General features: G+C 45.8%; 1 protein-coding gene across 2 annotated transcripts in view; it reads right to left on the bottom strand.

Moving 5' to 3' along the window:
• Positions 1 to 25,227, bottom strand: part of ALS2 (alsin Rho guanine nucleotide exchange factor ALS2) — a 1,262,853-nt gene that overhangs the window by 427,517 nt on the left and 810,109 nt on the right. For both annotated transcript variants that reach the window (XM_085648975.1, XM_085648976.1), the window contains exon 21: positions 24,679 to 24,843. In XM_085648975.1, the coding sequence (XP_085505101.1) occupies positions 24,679 to 24,843 (165 nt within the window). The remainder of the gene's footprint in view (positions 1 to 24,678; positions 24,844 to 25,227) is intronic.

Genomic DNA, 25,227 nt, shown 5'->3' with positions numbered 1-25,227 from the left:
GTGTATAATTTCTAACCAGAAGACACAAGGACCAGGCATTAATATCTGCATATGAATATAAAACATAGCGTCATTCTATGTACAGTACAATCTTTTCCTACTTACTAGGCTTGGAGAATTAAGGCCTTGAACACCCAGAATGTTGGTCCAACGTTTAATGATGAGTGCTGTTCACAGAATTTGCATTATGAGCTAAACAAACATCTGCTAACTTTCCTAATTTGAAAATAGCAGACGACATTGAAAACTCAGGCAGGTGGTAAAAAAAAACCCATAACTTTTAGAGATTTCCCATCAGATTACTAGCTCAGCTCTAAGTAAACCACCCAGGAAATAGGCATGATATAATCTGGTACCCGTGAGCTGCGTACGAAAGCAGGCCAGATAGACCACTTAGATGGATGTAACCTAGTGCCTCCTAGAAACACTAGGCCTTGGAAAAGGGTGAGTAAATTAGTGTTGTACAGAGCTGTGCCCCACAAGGACTGAATCCACTCCGGTAAGAGAGTGCCTAACCAACTTTATTGAGGGGCGCTATAAAATGCATTCACTTTAAATGTGTTATGAGACGATTTGAGTATAGTTACTGATAACCCCAGATCAAAGGCGTCCCAGGAGCATGATGAGGCCAGGTGATCATGAAGTCTGAACTAACTTGTTATCAAGACATAGGTAAATGTGCTTCCATTTCTTCAGCGAGGCTGTCACATTGCCTCTTGCCTTGGTGAAGAGTCAGATCCAGATTGAACTGCAAATGGGGGCATGATCATGTACTGCCCAGACTTTAAATATTAGATGTTTGGCAAGCGGCTGCCAGTTGTTCATATAGGACACCCGATTCCGACACCCCACAGCATAAAGCATTGAGTCTTTTCAGACAGAAATGGCATATAAGCGTGCCACATTAGTTGAACATTACTCTATGGCTGACAAAAAAAGGTATCTGACCCAAATATGGAGAAGACACTGTAAAAATGAAGACTGCTAACAGCAAAGCAGTGCTAGGGGTAGCATCTTGTTCTGCTCACACAAGGCATCTTTAAATTTGAAGATCTAGAACGCAGTTAGGTATTCCCAGCAAATAGGGTCATGGCGAGTTCAAAATTATACCACATAGACCAGATGAGGCCATAACTGAAGAAAATAAGAGGTTGAACATTATGACCTTCAGATCATACAATATCCGTGGAGAGTACATGTAATTGTTTTCAAAGGGGAATGAAAAGGCCAGGTCCCTTAGTCTTGTTTGGGCTCGACACCAGCTATATTTGAGGACATCTTCTCAAGAGTCCAAGCAGACAAGCTTGAACCATTTCAACAGAAGGGGTCAGCCTCAGTGGGGATAGTTAAAGCTGAAATGTTTTCCCCTATACCTAGAGTGGCTGCATTGCATAGGGTTGCCTTTTTGATAGTACACAGACTGTAGCACCAATCTTGCTAAATATCAACTTTAATTTTAGCACAATCTGACCAGTGGGTCCAGGAGCTGTAAGGATCATGCTTTATTAGAATAATAATACATTTACATTTTTCACTACACAAACATATTTTACTACTTTAATACCTGTTGTCATCTTGACAGCGGCACAGCAGCGTAGTTCAGAAGACTAACAGACCAGGAATAAAAACTCTGCATAGGTGCCATACTACCTTCAGATTGGGCATACTTTGGGAAGCCGCTGTCACCTTGGATAAGACTAGGAGCTTACTTGACTGTAAAGGAAGCTGGATTACCTCTGCTTGGAGAAGTTGATCTGATTCACAGGTCCACAAGGCCCAACTGAACGCAAGATGTGTGGGAACGCCTTGACAGTTGCCTCAGTGCATCATTGGCACGAGAGTTAGCTTGTACTATCCCAATCCATCACATGCCTTTATTGTGACGGTATCCTACGGACTAGAAGGTCCGTTTTTACACAGTCAGCGTGTTGGTCAGTTCTAGTAATGGGACGAGGTTGTCTAGATTCCAAAATCTTTCCAACCATCTCTCTAGACCCCACGGTCCCAGAAATATCAAAGCTTCAATTCACAGTCAAGTCTAACTTCTAAATAGATCAGTTCCCAGTTGGAGGCTGGTTCCAGAAGTCGGTGCAGTGGGTGCCTCCATTCTAGCGGAAAATCTTAAGCAATACTTGTGAATTTCAAAATACAGACCCGTAAAAATGTACTTTTGGTGCTCGGTAATGGGAACTGGGAAAATATTATGATAAGTCAGGCTGAAAAGATTAGATAGAAGTTGGGTTTCTAACTCATCTACAGTGACTTATGATCTATGTTGCTAATGCCAACTAGACCTGCGTTCTTTGTTGTATGGATAGTAAATCAGGCGTGGCACGTCCTTATGGACAGAGGGGCCCTGACAATCAACCCTATAAAGAGTATCTGTCAGGCTGAGCAAATGTGTATGACAGATACTCTTTATGGTCAGGTGTGGCCGCCAGATGCCATAAATGCACTAAATTTGCAGGCGCCAAGCTATCTGAGCTGAACTTTCCCAGGCTGTGGATTTCACAGCCCTGTGGCAGTGGCCTTCTCAGCCCTGCAAAGTGCTGGCTGTCAATCAGTGACATCTTGTCACAGAGGGGGATCAGCAACTCAAATTGACCCTGTCACACATCGGTGACGAGTAAAGGAGCTTAGGTCAGCCAATGAGAGGAAGGGGCAGTCCCGACCCTCCAGGAACCTCACAGGCTTCCCTCCGACTACCTGAGATCACTGCTGCTGCTCTGTACTTTTTTTTAATTTTTAGTGCATGTGTATTGGTACGTGTGTGCTTGTGAATGGTGGGTGTATGCTTGCATGTTTGCAAATGTATTGGTGTGAGTGATTGTGCATGTAGTTGAGTAAGTATGTATGTGTGCATGTGTAGAATCTGGATAACGATTCACTGTTGTCCCAGCCATGTCAGCAGTGGTGGCTGGTGACATTTGAAAGTGGTGCGGTGTAAAAGTTCTGGATGAGTGACCTGTGGCAAGAGAGCCAGCCCGACTGTCATAAGGGGGCGTTCAAGGGGTTCTCTCCCCGAGACAATTTTGAAAAAAGGGTGGGCAAATAATGCATTTTCAAGCAAATTTGAGAGAGCAAGAAGGTTAATGATGGCTAATGATGCAACTGTGACAGTGCAGTTTCCATCACCGCTCCACTACCTCCACAGCTGCTGCTCATTTTGACACGGGAAGGATCCCCTGGGGACAGGACACGGCATTTTTCTTTCTTTTCTTCTCCCCGTTGCAGATCGGATTTCAGGTGGAGCAGCAGCAGTGGGATCGGTTTGTAGTGGGGGCTATTTTCCAGCTGGCTACCGGTGTCTGGCTGGCAACAGCGACGGTAGGGACTCTGCTGAGGACAGGAGGATCTTTGGAATTTCACAGGTTGGTGTTAGTCATGTCAAAGTGAATCCCTTGACTGTGTTTTCCTCATACCTGATGTAGTCTATAATGTGTTGTTCACCACCCTCAGTGAGCACATCTCCCCTCATTGTTATTTATGACTGAGTTATGACTAGGAACCCGTTCAAACCACCGCCAGCCTTTCACACGTTGGGGGACTTCAATCCCCAAGGTCTTTAGCGCCAGGAGGCGCTGATGCTAGCAACCGTGCCCGGAGGCGCATAAGAGTGCTCGGGGTTTCCACGGCACGGGAGCCCGCTCATACAACCACCAGCCTTTCCCACGTTGGGGGACTTAAATCCCCAAGGTCCTTAGCGCCAAGAGTATTCGACGCCAGCAACCACGCCCGGAGGCGCATATGAGTGCTCGGGGCTCCCACGGTGCGGGAGATGGTTCAAACCACCGCCAGCCGTTGGGAGACTTCAATCCCCAAGGTCCTTAGTGCCAGGAGGCACCAACGCCAGCAACCGCACCCGGAGGCGCATAAGAGTGCTCAGGGCTCCTTTGGTGCGAGAGCCTGCTCAAACCACCGCCAGCCTTTTCGACTTTGGGGGAGTTCACTCCCCAAGGTCCTTCGCGCCAAGAGGTGCTGACGCCAGCTACGGCGCCCAGAGGGGCATAAGAGTGCTCCGGGTTCCTGTGGCGTAGGACGAGCGCGGACGTGCCCGGGCAAAGCACAGGCCAAGGGTGGGCCCGTCTGCGGCTGGACAAGACTGGGCTGGGCCAACTCCCTTGGTTTTATTTTTACATTTTATTTTTCTATTTAAGGACCCAGTTCTGCAAAACTGTGTGAAGGTAAAACACTTCAATTTTTGCTCTCATCGTACGAGCTACTTACCTTCGGTAACGATGTATCTGGTAGAGATGTTGTCTAGCCGCAGATTCCTTAACTTAGAATATCCCCAGGCGTCAGGCTGGATCCGGAATTTTTTGCAGCAGCAGCGCCTCTGCGCGCCACACGACTTCGCCCTGACGTCAATTTTCTTTGGAGAAACGTTTCCGTGGTACAACGCCAACAACAAACTATGAAAGTATGAGAACAGTGTGCGAGGGATGAAAAAATCTGTGAATAAAGAAGGAGGATGGTGCAAGACACCATCGTAAAAGACACTGGCTACATATAAGTGAAAAAGCTGTGAGAAAGAACCCCACAAGCTATGCGAAGACCCTTCCCGAGTGCAACAAGGGAAGAATTTCTCAACAGACAGAAATAGTCATTACCATATAGAACTGTGTCGTGTAGCAAGAACGGAGCACAGAGAGCACAACAGTCCACCGCAGGAAGGTATGAAAAGAGTGGCATTGCCCCTATAGTAATTGAGGTCTGAAACAGAGGTCAACAGATCCCCAAAGAAGACGACTGTAGAGGAGACCAGAACCCTGAGCCAATAGAGAAGGGTGGAGGGAGGGAAGGCAGCAGGAGAAGAAAAGAAAATGAAGATGAATCTCCTGGTAATTAAAAGGCATCATTTTACAGGTAAGAAACCCCTGAGAGGGAGTCAGCTGTATTATTGCAATTCTGAAAGGGACGCAACAATGTGAGCACCCGTGAGAGAAAAACCAATGGCAACTGAAAGAGGCCAGCGGAGAACCCCACTTAGCAAGTTCCTCGCAGAACAGGGAGGCTGGGTGGGCGTTAAGGAATCTGCGGCTAGACAACGTCTCTACCAGATACATCGTTACCGAAGGTAAGTAACTCGTACATCTGATAGAGACACCTAGCCGCAGATTCCTTAACTTAGAATAGATACCACAGCCATACCCCAAAGGGGGGGTGGGTCTGCGACAGAACAACAGAAAGTGCCAAGCACTTGAGCCGGCAAAAGAGTGTCGGACAATGGGGAAGGCTGTGGCGGAACAGCCAGACAGCAACCCAAATAGCTCGGAAGAGCAAAAGATAACGGTATGCAAGACATCTCAAAAATGCCAGAATGGAGCTACACCATACCTGTATAAGCATGAGAGGTAGAAACGGCACCAGCCGTATACCAGAACAAAAGAAAGAGATAGAAAGAAGGACCACTCTCAGCTTAATGGCGCACTATGTGAACACCAACCAAAGGTTGAGAAGAAACATGAAGAGATGCAACCAGAGCCTACCAGGCTAGCCCATTGAAGGAAGGCTGGAGAGGCTACAGCCAAGAACTAAAGGTCAAAGAGTAGAAATCAGCAATGTTTTTAGAATTGCAGGCAGAGACAAGAAACACGCCAGGTGCACACCCTGTCCCAAAAGGGGGAACAGGGGCGAACAGTAACAATCTTAAGCACGCTGATGCAGACCACCACAGAAACATGCACAGAGCAAACAGCCACAGAGACCATAAGGTGGCGTAGCTAAAATAAACATGAGGCAGCTCGACCAGGCAGCTGGAAGACCAAGGTGAGAACCAACACACAAAATAAAGATATGCAGGGTGTAGACCTAGGATTTTTGACATCAGAAAAGCTGTCCCGCATGCCCAGCGGATATAATATAGGGTGAACTTAAAGAAGGAGGCACATCCGAAGGAAGGTGCAGCAGAGGCACCAAGGTACTAAGGCATAGAAATGGAGGGAGAATCGCAGAATTTCAGATCACACCTTCCGACTGGAAGTAAAGTAATCCTTGTCCAGAAGAGAGAATCGTTTAGTAACTCAACACGAAGAAGGGAGCAGTTTAAAACCGGGGAACGACCCCAGTAAGTGGAACGCAAAAAGGGCCTTATTGGCAATTCCGTATGCAGCACTGAAAAGTTCCCTGAAACATGGAGACTTCGGACCAGACCTTGCAGCCTCGAAGAGAGGTGAAGAGTTAGGATGAAGAGTACCCATGGAAATAGTGTATATACATAAATACATATATATAGCAAAAACGGGTAAACCAGTCACGACTATGCAACACGGTTGTAGAGGAACACACCTGGTGCAGGAATGGCAGATGGAAGCTGCCCTTAAAGCGTGATGAACACCCCGAAAAACCTTCAAGGAGGAGAATGAAGCAAATAAGCAAGATGAACCATGACGTATAGAAGATGACGCCAAGGCACAACATTGTGTACCATACAACGGCAGATAAGGGCACTTGAGGACGCATAGAGGCCAAGGGATCTCTTAGGCCCAGTTGACATAAACAGAGCTATATAATAGTAAACAAGTACCCCACACAGAGTATGTACACCCTAACAACGGGGAACACCTATTAGGACAAGCCACAGTCAGAGGAACAATTTGTGGAACACTGCCACAGTAGGTTAACTGCCAGTTTAAAACGCATAATGCATCCAAAGGATGCTAAATGAAAGGGTAATCACCCCGACCATGGGAAAGGAAGACCTGAGGCTTACTACCAGCCTAAAACACATAATGCATCAAAAGGATGCTAAATAAAAAGGTACCACCCCAGAACAAACGCATGAGGAAAACAGGTCTAAGTGAGGGGGCGAAGGCCCGCAAGGAGGAGCTGAACAGCCGAGTCGGCGTGAGCATCAAACAATGAAACCCCATCAAAGGGTAAATCAACAAGTCTCTCCCGGATATTCTCTGGGAAGACGCTATCCCGTAACCAAGCATGGCGCCGCAAAGCGACTGAACCAGCCCGGCCTAAGGAATCAGCAGTATCCAAGGCGGAGCGGATTGTAAACTCAGCAAGGTCACGGCCATCCCAGAGAAGATGAAGGAGGTCAACACGAGCGACTTCAGTGCTGGTGGAGAGCAAAGACTCTGCAGAGTCCCATAGGGCAGAGGAATCCCGAGTCTGGACACACACTGTATTTAGTGACCGCAGTGCAGCACTAGTGGAGGCAAAGATGTTCCGACCCCATGACTCAAGCCATCTGGACTCCCAGGAGGGAGGAAGCATTAGCCGGGGCAAGGAAGGGAAGGCAGTTTGCAAAACAAATCTCTGCACATCTGGATGCACAAATAAGCATCATGTGGAGCAGGACGGTGGCGGTGCAAGACCGAACGAGCCACCGGATCACCGGAAGCTGGCCAAACCCAGGTACCTAAAAGGGCATCATAAAGAGAAGCTTCAAAGGGCAGAAGCGGCTCCACGGTGAAGGATATCAAGTAAAGGGTACACAGACAAGGGCCCGAAGGGTGTTGCACGTTCAAAATCCGAGTGGCCAAGGAGACCACTCTGAGAAAAGCCGCACCAACCTCGGTAGCCCTCCGATGAGGGGATAGTAGCTCATCAGTAGGTGAGGGCTGTAAGCTAACCCTCCCAAGACAGTGAGGGTGCAACCAATGCCCAACTGAAGGGAGCCCCATTGACGAATGGGATTCCTGATGAGGCTCTTGAGGAGGCGAGGAGCCTGCTGAGTGTGGGTGCTATTGAGGAGGTGGGGATCTTGCCGGATCCACATACTCTAAGGGAGGCACAGGCAAGAATACATCCGGCGTCGCTGGGCGTGAGGCCGAAGCCAAACTCTCCCCGGACGCTTCCGGAGAAGAGGCAACAACCTGGCGTCGATGCAGCGCCAAAATGACTTTAGTCGGCGCCGATCGAGATTCGTCCGGCGCCGACTCCACTCCATCCGGCGTCGAGTCGGCTCCGTCCGGCGCCGAATCTACGAGAAATTCCCCTTCCGAAGAAGAAGCAGCCGGGGGTGCAAGCCTCCGGCACCGCACCGGCGGCGACTCCGCCTCCACCACAACCGGCTCCGACTCTTTAAGGAAGAAGCGGAGGCAGAACCGGGGAGGGGAGTCTACTGCGCCGGAATGGCGCCAACCCCGGCTCCGGACAGGCAGCCGCCTGCCCAGAAGGCCGAGGCGTGCACAAAGTGAGGCTTTAAGCATCAGCAACCACCTGCGACGTCACAGGGAGCCCTACGGGACTATGCAGAGTGGCAGGGGTGCAATGGGTTGTAGAAGGCGACCAAGCCGGGCCGCACCCTTACGACGCCATATGGATCGTAGAGGGGGACCCTGCCGGGCCGCGCCCTGACAATACCACATCTCCGACGTCCCTGGAGGGCAAGAGCTCATTTGACGCTGGGGGCGAACCCACCGGCGAGTCCATCGGGGGCCCCACAGGTAGCGGAGACCCAGAGGACGCCCCAGAGACAGGAGAGGACCCAAGGGAGGCCTGCAGAGCTGTGGCATAGGCCTCCATCTGGGCCCGGGTCGCCCCCACACCCGGATAGGGCAGATAGAGGGGGGACGACTGTCGGGGGCGCACGTCCGGAATATTCCAGGAACCAGTGCCCCTGACAACAGATGAAAGTGAGGTAGAGGACCTTGTCGACATGCGCCGCGACTTACCAAGAAGTGGTGAACGACAGCCCCCGAGGGCGATCGAAGAAGGAACTTAATTGAAGAGGCCGGGGGACGAGACGACTCCGACCGGGACAGCCGTGCTGAAAGAAGCTTCATCTGGCGCTCCCGCCGGGACTTCGGCTTGAGGTGTTGGCAGGCGTCGCAGTCCGTGGAGTTGTGGTGCTCGCCCAGACACCATATACAGATTAGATGTGGGTCCTTCGCGGACATTTGCCACGAACAGGAAGTACAATATTTAAAGCCCAAAGGCATCGCACACTGTTCCAGACGCGAAGCGTCAAAAAAGGGCCTGAAAACAGGCCAGAGGAACCGCTCACTCCGGATCCGCGTTGTACGCGGAAAAGAAGGAAACTGACGTCAGCACGCCGGGAGGGACATATATATATGACCTCGCTGGCGTCGCATACGTGGATGACGTTAGGGCGGGGTCATGTGGCGCCATCCCCCGGCGCGTAGAGGTGCTGCTGCAAAAAAAAAAAAATCGGATCCAGCCCGAGGCCTGGGGATATTCTAAGTTAAGGAATCTGCGGCTAGATGTCTCTATCAGATGTTATTGTTGTTTACGGTCATAACAAAGGAAATAGAAATTGTGGAGCGAAGACTTTCTTTAGCTCCCTGCCCAATAATACCTGTCTCTATTGATCCTCACGCAATTACACCAGAATCGGATCCTGTACAGAGACCGCAACCTCCTTTATCCCCTACTGTAATCATTTCGAGTCAGGATGCTATACACACACCCAATGAAGGAGCGGATTTTACAACTTGTCTAGGAATGAAAGCTACTGTGCCGCTAGCTGTTCCCGCAGGAGAATAGAAACAAACAGACCTGGTGGGGAGGTGATAGAAAATTAAAAGGACATTCCCCAAGGGGCAAGAGAACCAAACAAACTCATCTAGTCGGAAACACATCCAGGCGTCGGCTAGGTGAAGAGAGAAGTAGTGCAACAAACGAGGCCCTGACACCTATTCTATCTAGATTAGATTGTATCGAAGACCATCTTGCACAAGTATTGTTGGGACTACGCAATAAGACGGCAACCAATAAACAGCTTGATAACGCTTCTTATTTTAGAAAAATAAATTCAATATAAGATGACGTCGTCCCTAGTGTCCTGACGAACCATCTGACCCTTTTAAGTACATCATCAATCGTAAACGGACAGGCTCCTAGTATAGAGTCCTTTCCCCATTGTGTTAGTAATAACCCTATGGCCTCTACAGCACAGCACCCCACTTGGCTGGGAACACCCACAGGAAAAATGAAAACCCGGGTCAGGGGTTTACAAACCAATTAAGACCGACCACGATTGATAGGGGTAGACCTCCACATGGAATTGCTAATGTAATTGGCCCAGTGTACGATCCAAAAACCGGGAGGGGTGCAAAAGATGTTCTAAACCTACCCCTGGAATGCACACCATATACTTAGATTTTGAACCATTGACCAGCAAGAAACTTGCCAAAGCCTTATTAATTAATAAATCGGCTCACTGGTGCCATAAGAGAATCTCTGCGAAGTTAAATTAGTCTGAAAAAATTATTATGGCTAGGCGAGTGAGCTGGCTAGGTCATACGATCAAACATGGGTAAGGGGATTGTGTCGTGTTTAATTTCAGTAATGCATGGTGAGGCCGTTTTGCACTAACGCACTTTAGAGAATTGCCTGGCGATTCGATAGAGATTCACCCTTTGGGCTTTTTCTATCTTCTATATCATGAATTTACTGCAAGAAAACAACCAGCATGGCCGGGCTCAAGTTCACATCCCCTTATACAGCCTCCCTCATTTCACCCTAACCGGTTTCATGTCCTTTACGGGTTGTCTGAAATTGATTGACTACCTGGGTGCTCTAGCCAATCAGTTGCAGTAATTAGATTGGGTTTGCACTGTAATGCCCAAGAAAGAGGAATTATTATAGACGAACTCAGTAACAGGGGCTCGGTGGAATTACTTGAATCCCCTTCCTCTAGATTAAATACTAGTAGGGAGAGCTGAGATAAACCTGTAGACTATTACCCACACATTAACCTGATCCCAAATGTCACCACTAGTAGCAAGGAGCCGGACCTGCCACCCTCCGTAGCTGAACAAACTACCGATGACGAACCTGCGGGATTGGTAAATCAGGGTCACATAAAGGCTCCTCTAAAATGTATCTCATGGAACATAGCAGGAATTCATTCCAAAGTGACTGATGAGGTATGGCTAAAGTATATTAGAGGCTTTGACATTATTTGCCCACAGGAGATGTGGTATAAGGAAGATATTGTGTTGAATGCTTACTGTTCTTATACGGTGCACACAACACCTTCTCCAGTAGGGAAAGCAAAAGGAGGGTTGGTTTTGTTGATCTCAGTTAAATATAAGGCCATAAGAATTACCACTGTTGGGACATCTCCTTGGTTCCAATTGATCCTGATTTCTAATAAGCTACAGGTCAAGTTATTAATTGTTAACTGGTATTACAATATCTTTAAACAAAACAGCTGGCAGGTTATTGAGGCCCTACAGGCAGAAATGAACAAAACCTCTGAGAAATGGCAACCATTATGCATTATCTGGGTAGGTGATTTTATTTGGTCTTCCTGCCCATATAGCTCTAACCATGCTTGTGGGTTGCGAAATACAGAGCGGCAGCCCCTGCCGCACTTTATCCATACTCCCTAGGGCGAGGCCCTAAACTCCATCATCTTGGACAATGATTTGGGCCTCATTAATGAGTTAGCTAGTAATCCCTTAATAAAGAGACCTACTTATGTTGGAGTGGGTAGGGAAAGCTTCATTGACTTCATGTTTATCTCACGGAAGTTCTTACCGCTTGTGAAAGACTTTGAGGTGGAGCCTAATACTGCCAGCGATCATAATCCCCTCATAGCGACTCTTATTTTAACAGCTCAGGCAGGGAAAGTTGATGACTGCTCGATTTATTTTAATTCTAACAAAGGGATAAGACTCAACGAACAAAGTAAATCTCTCTGAATTTGAGGCAAAAACTGTCATAGTTAATTATGTTTGATTATGAGGTGTTTACATGATGGCTCACCCCCTGCTGTGATCATACGTGACTTTGAATTGATATGCTCAGATATAACGAAAAACCTGACCGAATCGACTAAGGCCAGGAATCACCCAGAGACAAGATGGCGTAATGCCACTTGCTCAAAAAAACCTAAAATTGTCTCTCCACTCCAACCCACGTGACAGGGCTCAGATTAAAAACACTAGAAAGATTTATAAAACCATAGTTAAGCAGAGGAAGGAAGAACTAAGGTCATTAGCCTGGGACGATTTGCAGACAGCCACTTCCTTCATAGACTTCAAAAGCTTCTGCGATGTTATAAATCGCCCTTTCTTCACCGAAGAGGTCAGGAAGATAGATTCCTTGATCCTGGGGGATGTTTGGGAAACTCATTTTTTGGCTATATTTAATCCTTATGGCCGTCACCCCGAGGCTTTAAGTGGGGATTTGCCCTTTAATTTAACCTTGGTTTCCAAGTTAAGTGCATCAATTTCAGTGGCTTAGGTTGAGGAAGCCTTAGCTAAAGGAGTTTGCATGAAAGTGCCAGGTCCGGATGGAGTCCCCTTAGATCTTTTTAAAAGTAATCTCCAGCTATGTGCTCCATTGTTGACCAATGTTTTTAAAGCAGTGGTGATTGACACTATCCCAGTATCCTGGCGGGAGGCTGTAGTGGTCCCTGGATTCAAGAAAGGTAATCGAAGTGAACCCGCCTGTTTCAGGCCAAGCTCAATGCAACCGCAAAGCTGCTGGGGAGGGTCGTCCTTGCCCGACTTGAAACCTGGGCGACAGACACTGAAGTGATGGCAAGAAAGCAGTATGGTTTTAGGAGAGGGATGGGCACCGTTGAACAGAGCCTAAACTTGTCACTGATTATGGGCAATTACGTTAAGGCCAGGAAGGGTTTTATCCACCTGGCCTTCATGGACTTGTCCAGTGCTTTTGACACTGTAAATCGGGAGAAGTTGTGGGCACTTATGGGGAAAATGGGAGTGGAGGAGGCTCTGATTTCCCTTCTTCGTAAGCTCCATGCATCAACCTCAGCTGATATGAGATATGGCCCTTAAGGGGAAAAAACTAGGCCCATTGCCTCCACAGAAAGTGTCCGGCAGCGATGTATTTTAGCCCCCTTCCTTTTTTTAATCTACACCAATGGATTGGAGGCCTTTTTTTTATAGATAAAGAAATTGATTGTCCGCGCATTGGTTGCACACTGGTCCTGCTACTTTCCTATGCAGACGACACCATGTTAATGGCCCTGACAGCAATCAGCCTCCAAAAACGGTGTGAAATTAATTCATGAAAGGAGGTAGACTGAGATGTAGTTTTATCCAAAAGGTAAATGTATTCTTTGGTTCAGTCAGGACAGGAACATTTCAGGATAAGAAGGTTGTAGTAGTATTGGATATAGTATCAGGAGAATCAGCCCCAACGGGAGCAGCATCCCTGCTGCTCAGCCTACATACAGCAACTGACAATTCCACTCAAACATACACACCAAGAACATTCTGTGACATCACATAAAATGGCTGCGCAGCAGAGTACAGAACACAGAGAAAGGATTAGATAGAGAAGAGAGCAGGATACCACAAACTGCTTAACGCATTCACAGATTTTATGTTGGCTCTTGATTTAAAAGTGAATTTTATAAAATCGTGTATCATGGTATGTGGCCCTAAAATGACCAAAACAAGGAAATACGTGGCGGGAGATAAGAGAATCGATAAACTAAACAATTTTAATTACTTAGGGAATATCTTTAACAACAGGTTGAGTTAGGATCCGCTCGTTACTGCAAGGGTGCAGCATGCTGGCAGGGTAGTTAAGGGGCTTTTCTGCTTTGCCAGAAAGCTAGGCTAAAAGCCTGTGATTGAGCTGGTTACACTTTATAAAGTCAAATGTGTGCCAGTTGCAACATATGGAGCAGGAGTGTGGGGATAACATAAGAGCCGTCAGCTACAAGTTATGGAAAACAAATTCATTAAAAGACTATTGATGACCCCAAACAGTGCTCCTACAATCTTTTGTCATCAAGAGCTCGGGCTTGACTTCGTAGAGGATCGCAAAGACATTGCCCCCCTTGTTATTATGGGTTAAAATATGGCTGTCCGAAGAGTTAGTGTTTTCCAGAGTGGTTAATAATGATTGTATTAATCTTGATGGAGCACTTTCTATCCCTTGGCTCCGCTTTGTAAAGGATAGCCTTTACAAGCTAGATTTGGGGCACTATTTTGATTGTCCAGCCAGCATACCTGAAAACGCAAAAAATATCATAAAAGAGGGCACATATATCCCGTTCTCACCCCGATGCAATTGGCCGCCCTTGTCTATTTCCGGATCAGCAGCAATTCCATTTAACATTCACGATAAATGTACGGACGCAATTTTATCTAACTAGATTTTGCTTACTTACCTTGCATTTTCTGGTGGCTTTCCCAAAACAATTGGGGTGGGAAGATAAATTGGAGCCTTGCCCTTGTGATAATTTGGCAGCTCAGAGCACTGTGCAATTTATGATATTCTGCCCCCTATATAAAGAACCAAGAGGAAGATTTTTAGTTCTGATTTTAAAAGAAATCAGGCCCTGTTCCTTTATTGAAGGTTTCTATTATCTATACTCTTTGGCTACTCATGATATATGCACCAGGGTTTCCAACTATATTAAAGTCACAATGGCTATTAGGAAACGGTATTAGTCATTGTTATTGAACCTGTATAGTGTAACTCCCTACCACACAAACCTAAGCACTGATGTATTTTTTGCGGAGGGAGTCACATGTTGTAATGATAAGTGCCTTGTAATATAGATTGGATTTTTAGTAGAAGATTGTTTTTAAGATGTATATTTCTGCCTTTTATGCTGTTTTGTACATAGATCACTGGAGTAATAATTTGTAGTGTTGATTTTATGAACTTTTATAGTCTTCTTTTGAAACCGAATAAAGTTAATTTGTATTGACTTGTCATCAGTAAACAGATTTCATATGATAAGGATGTAGGTAGCTGCTTATTCAGCATAACTACAGAACTGCATAACACAAAGACTCAAGATAGAATGTGTGAAACTTGCTGTTTGTGCCGCTTTGTCAGATGTGGCTTGCCTTTTTCTGCTTAGGTAGGTGCCATTGTGTGCTGAGTGTTTGCAACACTGATCTTTTTTCAGTCTGTGTTGTGCGTGTGTGGCCTGCTGCCAGCCTTCAAAGTGGAAATTACGTTTCAGTGCCAGGCAAAGAGTTCTAGGCCTCATCACAACAAATCAGGGGGCAGGGACAAGAACAAAAGATGGTTGTGAGACTGTGTGTGGCTCTATGAGCTAATGTTCTTGATATTCTGGGTGTGAATGTGCATTGTGTGCAGACTGCATAGTCCTACTGCCTGCCCTCCGTGCGCACAGATAATGCCAGGCTCATGCTTAACCAGTGGTAGCTTCACAGTGCTGTTCATATTGATGCCCTTCCCCAGTGTTGCCTTATATTGACTAGGTGCCAAAGTGCTGATCCTTATTGGTCAAGGGCACAGAGTGCTGTTCTGTTAAACCAGAGACCTCAAGCTAGTAAGAATAAAGCAAATTCATATCGTGACAGCTGCTTTTTAGACAAAGTGGCCATTTTTGGGTCTCGCTCCTGAGCCTGGCTCAGGCGAGACTTTTAGTAAGGGCTTCAGAAAATGCTACCACTGTGGCCTAGAGCTTGTGGTTACACGCGCGGGCGCGCGCTTACAAGCAGAGGCACCATATGGCTTTTCTCTCTCGTCATGGGTCATCAGCTTTCAAGATACGAGAGCTTTCTTTCACATTCCTGAAGCCGATAACTTCCTTGTTTTTTAAGTGCTCAAGAAGCTTACAGTGAGACAGAAAATATTGCAATAGATTATTGTGATCGTAGTAAGTAGTAATTCTTTTTTTTTTGTCAGCCTTATTAGTTAACCCATGCATGCCGATGAATTCAGTAGTCATGTTTCATGCATGCTGAATGTATTGTATAGTCTGCAGTCCTACATTTATTTACTTCACAGCGTCTCTTGCACACATTGTGCACTGATTGGAGGAATGTTTTTTTCATACGTGGTGATATCCTTGATAACCTTCTTACTTTGCATTTGGGGTCGACTCGAGGACTTTAAGGAATAAACTATTTTTGAGGTCTCTTTATTACTATACAATCATACCTACTAATAAAAATATCTAGAAAGAGGAACAGCATAGCTTTTAACTGCTGTCCCTGCTCCGCTTTTCTTCTTTAATCTTGGTAATATCTGTGGAGAGATTTTATTTGTTAAGGGCACACTACAAGTCGAGCAGTGTCTAGGCGCTTGTTTTTTGTGTGAATTTAGATCTTGGGATATTAACTGAATTGAGTGCATAGAGGAACCTGAAACCACTGTTGCCCGCTGTTGCATCCTATTCTTCCCGTTCTTTATCGTTTTGGCCGTTAAGAACAGTTAATAAATTAAAAGTTTAAAAAAAGCGTTCTTGCTAGTGCTAAAAAGAGAGCAGATGCATTTAACTTTACCACACAAACACTATTAGGACAATTTATACCTTGGTGTAAAAAACATGAATACAACCTCCCCAGTGCAAATAACGTTCGTGTTGGGCCCAGAGTTCATTTTTGCACTCAGTTAACACTTGGTGTGTTAACATGGGGAATATAGTATGCAAATGATTTGTTCTTACTTGGGTACTTTCTTACCCATTTTTAGGTCTCACCTAGCGTTGCAGCGCGAATGAGCTGCCATCGCTTTGCGACGCATGCAGTATATACTGTAGTGTGGAAGCTCCACCCACTCTCTGCCCATTGGCTTTTGTCTTACATGCTGCCTTCCGATTGGCTTGAGGTATGAGAGCCCCTCCTCATTCTTCATTTGTATCCTGCCATGGCTATTGGCCCCTTTACTCCTAGCACTATTTTCTTTTAGGCCTCGTCTAGCACTGCAGCGCGCATGCGCTGCCATCGCTTTGCAAAGCATGCAGTATATATTGTGGTGTGGAAGCTTCGTGGAAGTTCCTCCCACACTCTGCCCATTGGCTTTTGTCTTAAATGCTGCCTTCCGATTGGCTTGAGTTATGAGAGCCCCTCCTCATTCTTCATTTGTATCCTGCCATGGCTATTGGCCCCTTTACTCCTAACACTATTTTCTTCCCTGTCTCCCCATCCCATCGCCCCCTCCCTCAGTCTGTGACTTTTCAACCAGCCTGCCCCTTCCCCCCCCCACACTCGTTCATGTTTTCTTGCTTGCCGACACTTCCGTTTTCATCTTTATTATTGCCAACTTGAAATATGCGTGTTCAAGATGCGTGCTGTACAAAAACTTCTCTTGTTTAATGAACTAGATTTTAATGTTACTCTAAATATAATAAGACTCTAGGCAACATTCGGGGTATGCATGGCAACTGACGCCTCTTAGTTCACAAATGGCATTGTATTCGGTCAGGAGGAGCGGCAGTGTTTTAGCTCATGCTTAAAACAAGCACTCTTAATAACGTCTTTTCAATTCAGTGCTATAATCTTGTGTACTGAGGTGACGCGCTAAAGAAATGCACTTTTTTGAATTCTGAAGAGACATTATCGCACATAAACATCATGTATACTGTATGATTAACATGCCAATCATTTTCACGTCTCGCCCACTACCTCGTATACGCTTGGCTCTTCTCTGGCTGGCTCTACCTGCTAATTAATATATTGGCTTGCACACCTCTAGCAAAGAGAGATGAATGGATACATGACAGTGAGCCCGGTAGATGGTAGAAAAATAGACTGGTGCAGACAAACAGTCAAAGTCAGTCTCCATTGCCTCACGTCAGAATCATCACTTTCAATAACCTGGAAATCTTCCGGCAACTCCCGCATGCCCCAACCTCATCCCCCTCACCTATTCTTAGCAGAAGCGGCAGATTCTGAGCTGTACCCTGCTGGTGCAGAGAAGCACGGCAGAGTCTGTAGAAGAACTAGGATCCCTAGCCTCTCTGGGCGGGCACCTAGTCCATCCGGGTGCCTTCACACTCAGGATAAATGAATACATTTTGTTCTGTGCTTTAGTCGCCCCTCTGTGAGCACTGTCTGGTAGATGAACCTCTGTGTTAATAAACACATTCAAAAGGTGGTTGGGTACAAACAAACAACAGCCACAATACCGTACGTTTTGAATGTGTAGTTAAATAACTGCTCATCGAGTACCTCATTGGCTGATCATTCCATGGCACTACCAAAACTACATTTGGACACATTTACTCAACTGTAAAAGACTCCCTTCTATGGGTCATTTAACAACTTGGGGCTTTGCGGTTAGGTAACCTACTTTGGATGCTGTGTAAAAGAGTAAATACAAAAATTAATGCAATGAAACCAAGCAACCAGTACTGTCTAAAACACTGTGAAAACTGACACGCATTCTGGCATTTTGTTTAGTTAATGTCGATTTCCTAATAGATGTGAGTAAAGTACTCTTAATGAAATCTGCACTCTTTTAACTAATAGAACCGGGCGACCTTTGACAACTAGGCAATGAATACATTTTCATGGACCCCCGAGGCCCCCCTACCCCTGCCCCGTTGGCAAACTTCATTGCCTCCCAGTGTTTTGGCGATAACCAAGACGCAGGATAGTGAGTCAAATAGTCCAGAAAATGAAAGAGAAGCCGGGATTCACATACTCCGATCCCGATCGCGTTGTTTAGTCTGTAAGCACTACTTTTATTAATGAGTTTCGAATTATTAAAGCACCACGGTGTGCATGTGTGGCGACACTTTACCTATGAGGTACGTACCAAGCAATTGTTGACACAATCCACACTGCGTCTTTTTCAATATATTTATTACGAAGTGCAGGACCTTTCCAAGGGATTTTGCACACTACATACATTCACTCCAAAAATAAAACGTGTAGGTAAAAAAGAAATTGCCATTTACAACGTCAATAGCTCTAACTCACAAATGCGAGACCTATTTGCATTGCAAATGCTTGTTCATAGGGTTGTAGTCTGAAGGTTGTTGGTAATGGAGAATGCAAAATAAGAGGAAGCACGATTTGCGTTTAGCTAGTGTACGAAAATGCTTTCATGGACGCAAATCCCACTTGTGCCAGTTTTAACACTGGTGCTCAGGCATGAATAGCACTGCATATTTATGGGAACGGCAATCGTCAACTTCACTTTAGAAACACCCTGCAGGATGGATATTTACTAAACACAGAGCAAATGCAGGATGGATATTTACTAAACACAGAGCTAAGTATAAGCTTTTTACTACAATATATCTTCAGTGGTCTCTCTTGCGCGGACAGCACACCCACTCCCGGCCAGCAGACATTTCACCTTCTAACCATACCCAGACCCCAGTGTGCCCACTGAAGTTTCAGATCCTCTGAGTAGCTCCAACTTCTTTTATGAATCATCTAACCACATCACCATTGAGGCATCTTCTTTCATCTGGATAATAAGCTCACAAAACCCACTATACACACTTGAAACACCATGCTAAGGACCACCTATTCCTTAGCCATGCCTTACACCTTGCCACAACTGCCACTGTATTGTAAATAAATGTAAACAAGCATTGGCATAGCCAATAGGTCTCGCATTTGGGACCTTATAAGTATTTAGTTATGCAGCACAATATCCTTGGTGCAACAACATCAACTGTTGCATGGCTAAGCACTTATAAGGTCCCAAAGGCGAGACCTATTGGCTATGCCAATGCTTGTTTTAAAAGAGTTAGGCCTGGGGTATATGTCAGAATTGCTGACAAGACATAGCTAGGAGGCTGCATTGTAATATACATGCTCCACTATGTCATCCTAGCCGGCGTGTTCACAAGTGTATGTTGGCCTCAGCAGCCAAGGTGCCGTGGGCTGCGTGGTTTCTTGCCATAAAGAACTTCAGCACCTCGCCAGGGATAGTAAGCACTATGTAGGTGCAATTACAATGCAGAGAACTGCAGTATGTAGGTTTTTGTTTTGGAGATTGTAATGCAGATGATCAGAGTAGAAAATAAGGGAAGTCTTGGTTAAAAGCAGAGTACGAAGTAAAACCAAGAAAACAAAATTAGAGACAAAACTTTTACCAGCAACAAAACCAGCTCCGTGACTGCATGTCAGCCAGGACCTCCACGAGGAAGTGACCATACTGCAAGTGCCTGTCAACTGTCTGCAGACCAGCTGTGATGGCAACTGAGTTGTCATAACTTAAAATAGTGCAATTCCAACAATTACTTTAAATTGCATTTATTTTGAATTTAAGGCGTGTGCCTTATATTTTATATGTAAGTGGGTGAAAGGTAAATAAAAGCCACATTTCTGGTCCCGTCCCCCTTACACTCAGGATCAAAGCACAGCTTCCATATTTTGTATGTACTTGAACGCTGGCTGTGGGTAAGCCAAGCTGTATTGGCTTTGCTCTTGCAGGCTGGCAGCACTTGCGTGACACAAACAACTGTTGAAGTCGATCCTTTTTATGTGCAGTGATGCGTCAGAGGGTGTGGGGTCCCTTATGTGCCCATTTGGGAACTGGGGAATCAGGTTATAGTGTCGGCTCAATATCATGTGATTCTGGCCAAATCACTTAATCTCTCCGTGAATAAAAATAATGACTTATGTAACCGGCGCTCATGTAAAGCTCTCCCATAGCTTCAGGTCGAGTTCGCACAAAACAAAACCAACTGCAAAAAATAGTCAAGCTATCAGAAGACTACATGAATTATATATTATATGGGGCGGATTCTCTGGTTGGGAACGCTCGTATCACACTGATCCGTTGGGATACTGTGGGTGTGCCAAACTAACTTGCCCTACTGCCACTCCTGCGGGGATATATGACAGAGTGGGAGCAGAGCGCACTCACAGTATGTGCATAATTTGACGTCAGTGTCCTCTCTCCTTGCATGGCAAAGCTGTCCCAAGGTCACTTACCGGCACACCAGACGCGGTGGTCAGCGCAAGCAGAGTCAGGACCGGAAGTGACGATAAGGCGGAGAGAGTTCTGATAGTTTCTAGTACAGGAGATTCTTCCCTACACACTGGTCACTCCAGGGCACCAGTTACGGCTGCTCTCGTTTCCCTGTAATCAGTTGATGCCCAGAGTAATACGTGCAACTGACTTAGAGTGAGGCCCTGGTGTGTAGTATGCTGTGGGAGCTATGAAAGGGCACATGGTGGCCCAGGCCAGGACCCTTAGGCGCTCAAATGGAAGAATATTAAGAAGTGCAGCACCACTTTCTCCCCCCGTATCCCAGTGACACCGCCCAACACACGGACTACAATAGTGCCTGGCTTGCAGCTAGGCCAGTACATTTGTAAGGCCTGCGGACCTGGGTAAAGTCACCTGTCAGACAGGTTTGTGTGATGCCGCTGAGCGCTCCTCAGGTCCTCCGCTCTTATCCTAACAGTATTTCTGAGGGGTGGTCACGCCAGGCCCTGAGATTCACTGGTCCTCCTGAGTCAGCCTGCGTCCTTCTGGTGCCTCTGCCAACTCCACTCCACGAATCCAGACGCTGACCTAATGCTGCTGATAATGATAGCAGCATGAGAGCAGCGCCAGGATTGGTTGCAGCTGGCTGGCTCGACGCTCAAGCAGGCACAGGGGTCTGTGCCTGCTCTCCAACCAGCTGTCCAAGAATGCTAGGTGGAGAGGTTCACATTGCGCATGTCAGGCTGGCCTTCACAAGACAGCTAGCCAAGTGACTTGCGCAGTATAAAAACTGGTCCTAGCTGCCACTCAGCATCTATGGCTCGGCCCAGCGCTTCCACTCAGCTCAGGTCAATTGAGAAATAAAATAGTAATGAAATCTCCGCCCATAGGGAGGAACCCCTGCTGCATGTCAGTCTGACAGAAACTTAAGAAAAACCCTAGGAGTGCCCTAGTGAGTTCAGCTTCCTTAAAGTTAAGCTAGTGTACTTTGGGGGTATCTAATGAAATTGTGGGCATGGCTTGATAGTCGTATTGTGATGTAAATTAGCAAACAGTAGCTCTTGTATATATTGGTGATTTCTAACCCTGTTGGGTTCTTCAAATACAAAGTTCCATTTCTAACTTTATCTTTGTTTATTGTGCCCTATCACCTTGGTTGGCTGCTCACAGGCATTTCATGCTCAAGAGTGCCTCCATCACAGGACTGCTTTAAGAAAAAAACAGGACACAAAAATAAAGTGTGTGCCATTCATGAGATTTCCTACATTCCAACTTGGTCTCTGGAGCTCACAGGGAAATCTTGGTCCATGTGGGCACTTGTCAATTGTGCTTGTATTGTGGGTCCACTGAAGTGCAAGTATCTCTGTATTCTGGGTGGAAAACTCTACATCTTGAGTTTTCATACGAAACTGGAGTTTGAGGCCATTTTAGCAAGATTGTTTTATGTTACTGAGGCGGTAATCATATACAACGAACAAATACAAAAAACTGAAAAGATTGTGATGCTCATCTCTTCTCCCTCCCAGTGTCCTGTTACTGATATGTTATCCCTATCCATTGATGTGTGATCCCTCGTTGTCCGTTCATTATAACATAACACTTGTCCCACATGGTTACTTGTCAGTAAGAGACTCATCCTGGCGATTGTCCATGGATCTACCTTATATCCCCACCAAAGCCCTCCCAAAGATGCCCTCACCAATCACTTATTTCCAGGGATTAATAGCGTACTCCTTCAACTGCACTGGGTGTAGTCAGCTATTTCCCTCCTACATTCCCAGCCTCTTCAAACATTGTTATTATGTCCCCCATCCTCCTCCCCATATTTTTAAGGCCTCAGTTAATTTGTATGTCTATGTGAGAATATGTAGGAATCGCTAATATTTTAGGGAAACCTACATGCATAGGCAATTGCGACTCCATAATTGTGATTCCTTAATAATCACAATTTCGGAATCGCAATTGCCTACATTGATGCATGTGCCCCGTAGGGTCTCTGATCGGGAAATCGGCTGTGGAAATTCAGTTCAAATTTATCTAGCGGTTCGTGTGATTTTAGCATATTGTATGTAGTGGCCCTCAACCACAGAGAAAATTTCACATGCCTCCTGGAAAATTTAAAACATTTCTCAGGATAGAGATCACCTAGCAGTGAACACCCTTCCTCCTGCCAGCACGCAATAGACATGGTAAAACTTATGTCTTTAAATGTTTTCAGTACCCACAAGTCCAGGTCTCTGGAGAAGGGGGGTGCCGAAGGACCCTGGAGATTATTTGTTCTCAAAGTTAGGTAGACCAGAAGGAGGAATTCTATTACCACGTTTGAGCACCTCATCAAAAGCTTCAGTAAGGGTGTGTCCTTGCATGTCCTTCATAGCAACCGTTTCTCACGATTATCTGTTTCGGCCATCCATTTTCCTGCATGTTGAACATGTGCTTTATAATAAGATAACGCTACAGCCCACCCTCCTCCTGATCTCAATCCAAGGTGTTGAGAGCCACACAGCTTCTCTTTCCTGCCCATACCAGCGATGCCAATAAATTGTTTATTTGTTTGAAAGTGGCCCGACGTAGGGGAAATAAAGAGTGATGCATCACATTAGGGCACCTGGGGAAAAACACCATCTTGGCAACGGCAACCCTCCCCATCTTGACAAGGGCAATTTGGCCCAAAACTAGATGGACGATTGCAACCCATGCATCACCCTATCAACATAAACGGCATACTGGTTCTAGGCCGTACATGCTGCTCTTATGGCGAGATATCTGAATTTGTCCACCTCCCTGTGAAGGCCAAGGTTGGGCAGGCAACCTGCCTAGTTCGATGCAAAGGCTCCCTAGGGGAATAGCATAGTTTTGCCAAATTCATCTAAGAGTGCTAATAAGCCTGGCACAGACTCTCTCGGCCTCAATAAGTAAAATAGGGCATCATCTGGTAGACACAAAGCACATGGGTGGTGTCTCCCAATCGGATTCCCTAATCCCTCAGCACTCCCTCGAGTTTCACGGCAAGCGTTTTCAACACTAACCAAAATAGGAGTGGCAAGGTGCCTGGTGCCATGCTGCACCTCCAAGGTCTCGGACACATCTCTCCCACTCCTCACCCCGGCCCTGGGATTTGTCGTGGAGCAATTTGACCCAAGCATGAAAGTAAGTCCTGGATCACATCCTCTTCAACCCACCTCCAAGTACGTCCAATCCAGCATGTTAAAAGACTTGGTGATATCCAGCGACGCCAAGGCCAGTTCCGCGTCCCAGTCTTGCACTGAGTACAATCGATGAGTAAATCTATAAATAGTCTTTAAACAAGGCCAGCTGATATCAGTTTGACTTGAGAAAGAAAGTGCACCTGTTCCAAAGATCTGCATGCTTACATGCCAGGGAGCACCACAGAACGTTTCCACATTAATTAGCAGCTGAGCAGGGAAAGAAATGCATTCTGTATCCTCTCCAAAGACCTTCATATTGTCAATGAGTCAAACGGGGTGAACTGGGGAACCTGCAGGAGGAGTTTCCAGGTGGCTAATTAAAGGTAAAGTTAAATTAGGATATGGAAAACTTTTTGTGTTGTCTCTCAGGCTGACCCACACTCATCTGAGCAAGTACTGTGATAACAAGTAATCTCCTCGAGCAACACAAACAATCCATTATAGAATTTCAAACAGCAAAGAACTCAATATCCTGAGACCTTCTAAGTTCAATTCTAAGAGCACAAGCAAACCATATTGCTGCCCCAAAACCTCGGAAAAAAAAGAGTTGCTCAAACACGCATTTAAATAGCAGTCTAGTTGAATAATGGCAGAAAGGACACACACTTTATATTGCAAATTAAGTTTAAAAGTCCTTGTCACATGATATTTAAGTCTGAACCCCTTAATCATAAAACTATCACCATTTTGATTCTCCCCATTTCTCCCCACAGTTCTCGCCCTTTTCAACCCAAGAGCTATGAACAGCAGTCTAGTAGCAGAAACTAACTGTAACCCTACGTTTGTACTGGTACTGTTTCTGGGGGAATAACTTTCTGCTCACATATATTACATATATGAAGGGAAATCTATAAAAACACCTGAATGAAGCCATCCAGCCATATTGTTGTAAACACATTACCTTGTGATGTCATCAAAGACACCATAGCCCGTCTTTTTGTCCATCACCCACTGACCGATGAACATGCTGGGTGAGAAGGAGGTTAACTTGCCACTGCGCAGCATGCCATGCCCGTGACGCATGTTATCTTGGAAGCACCCTTCGTAAACCTCTCCTGTGGCATAGCTGCAATTACAGAAAGTATTTTTTTAAAAGTGTATATTGACTAAAATGCAAGATATAAAAGACTTAAATTGGGTAAACAAGCCTTAAGCCTTGCCTATGAACAAGATAATCTCTCACATTAGAAGGTAGAGAAGCAATAAGAATGAATCTTTGAGACAATGACAAAAATAATAATTCATGCTAAGAGTAAAGGCAGGCCCTTTTGTTATTTAATCATTTATTTACTTTATTTTGAATGCGTTACCTTGAAGTGTCAGTCAGTCCCTTAGCCTACCTCCACGCTACTAAGAACTCAGTGGGAAATATGGCCACTCACAACTTTTCCGGTTTTGTAAAATCGAATGGCTAAGCAAGCAGGTAGGTGCTACACTGTGCACTTTAGGG

Source organism: Triturus cristatus, chromosome 3_2, assembly GCF_964204655.1.
Source record: "Triturus cristatus chromosome 3_2, aTriCri1.1, whole genome shotgun sequence".
Lineage (NCBI taxonomy): Eukaryota > Metazoa > Chordata > Amphibia > Caudata > Salamandridae > Triturus > Triturus cristatus.
Note: the sequence above shows the minus strand (reverse complement) of the source record. Positions and strands in the feature narration are given on the sequence as shown.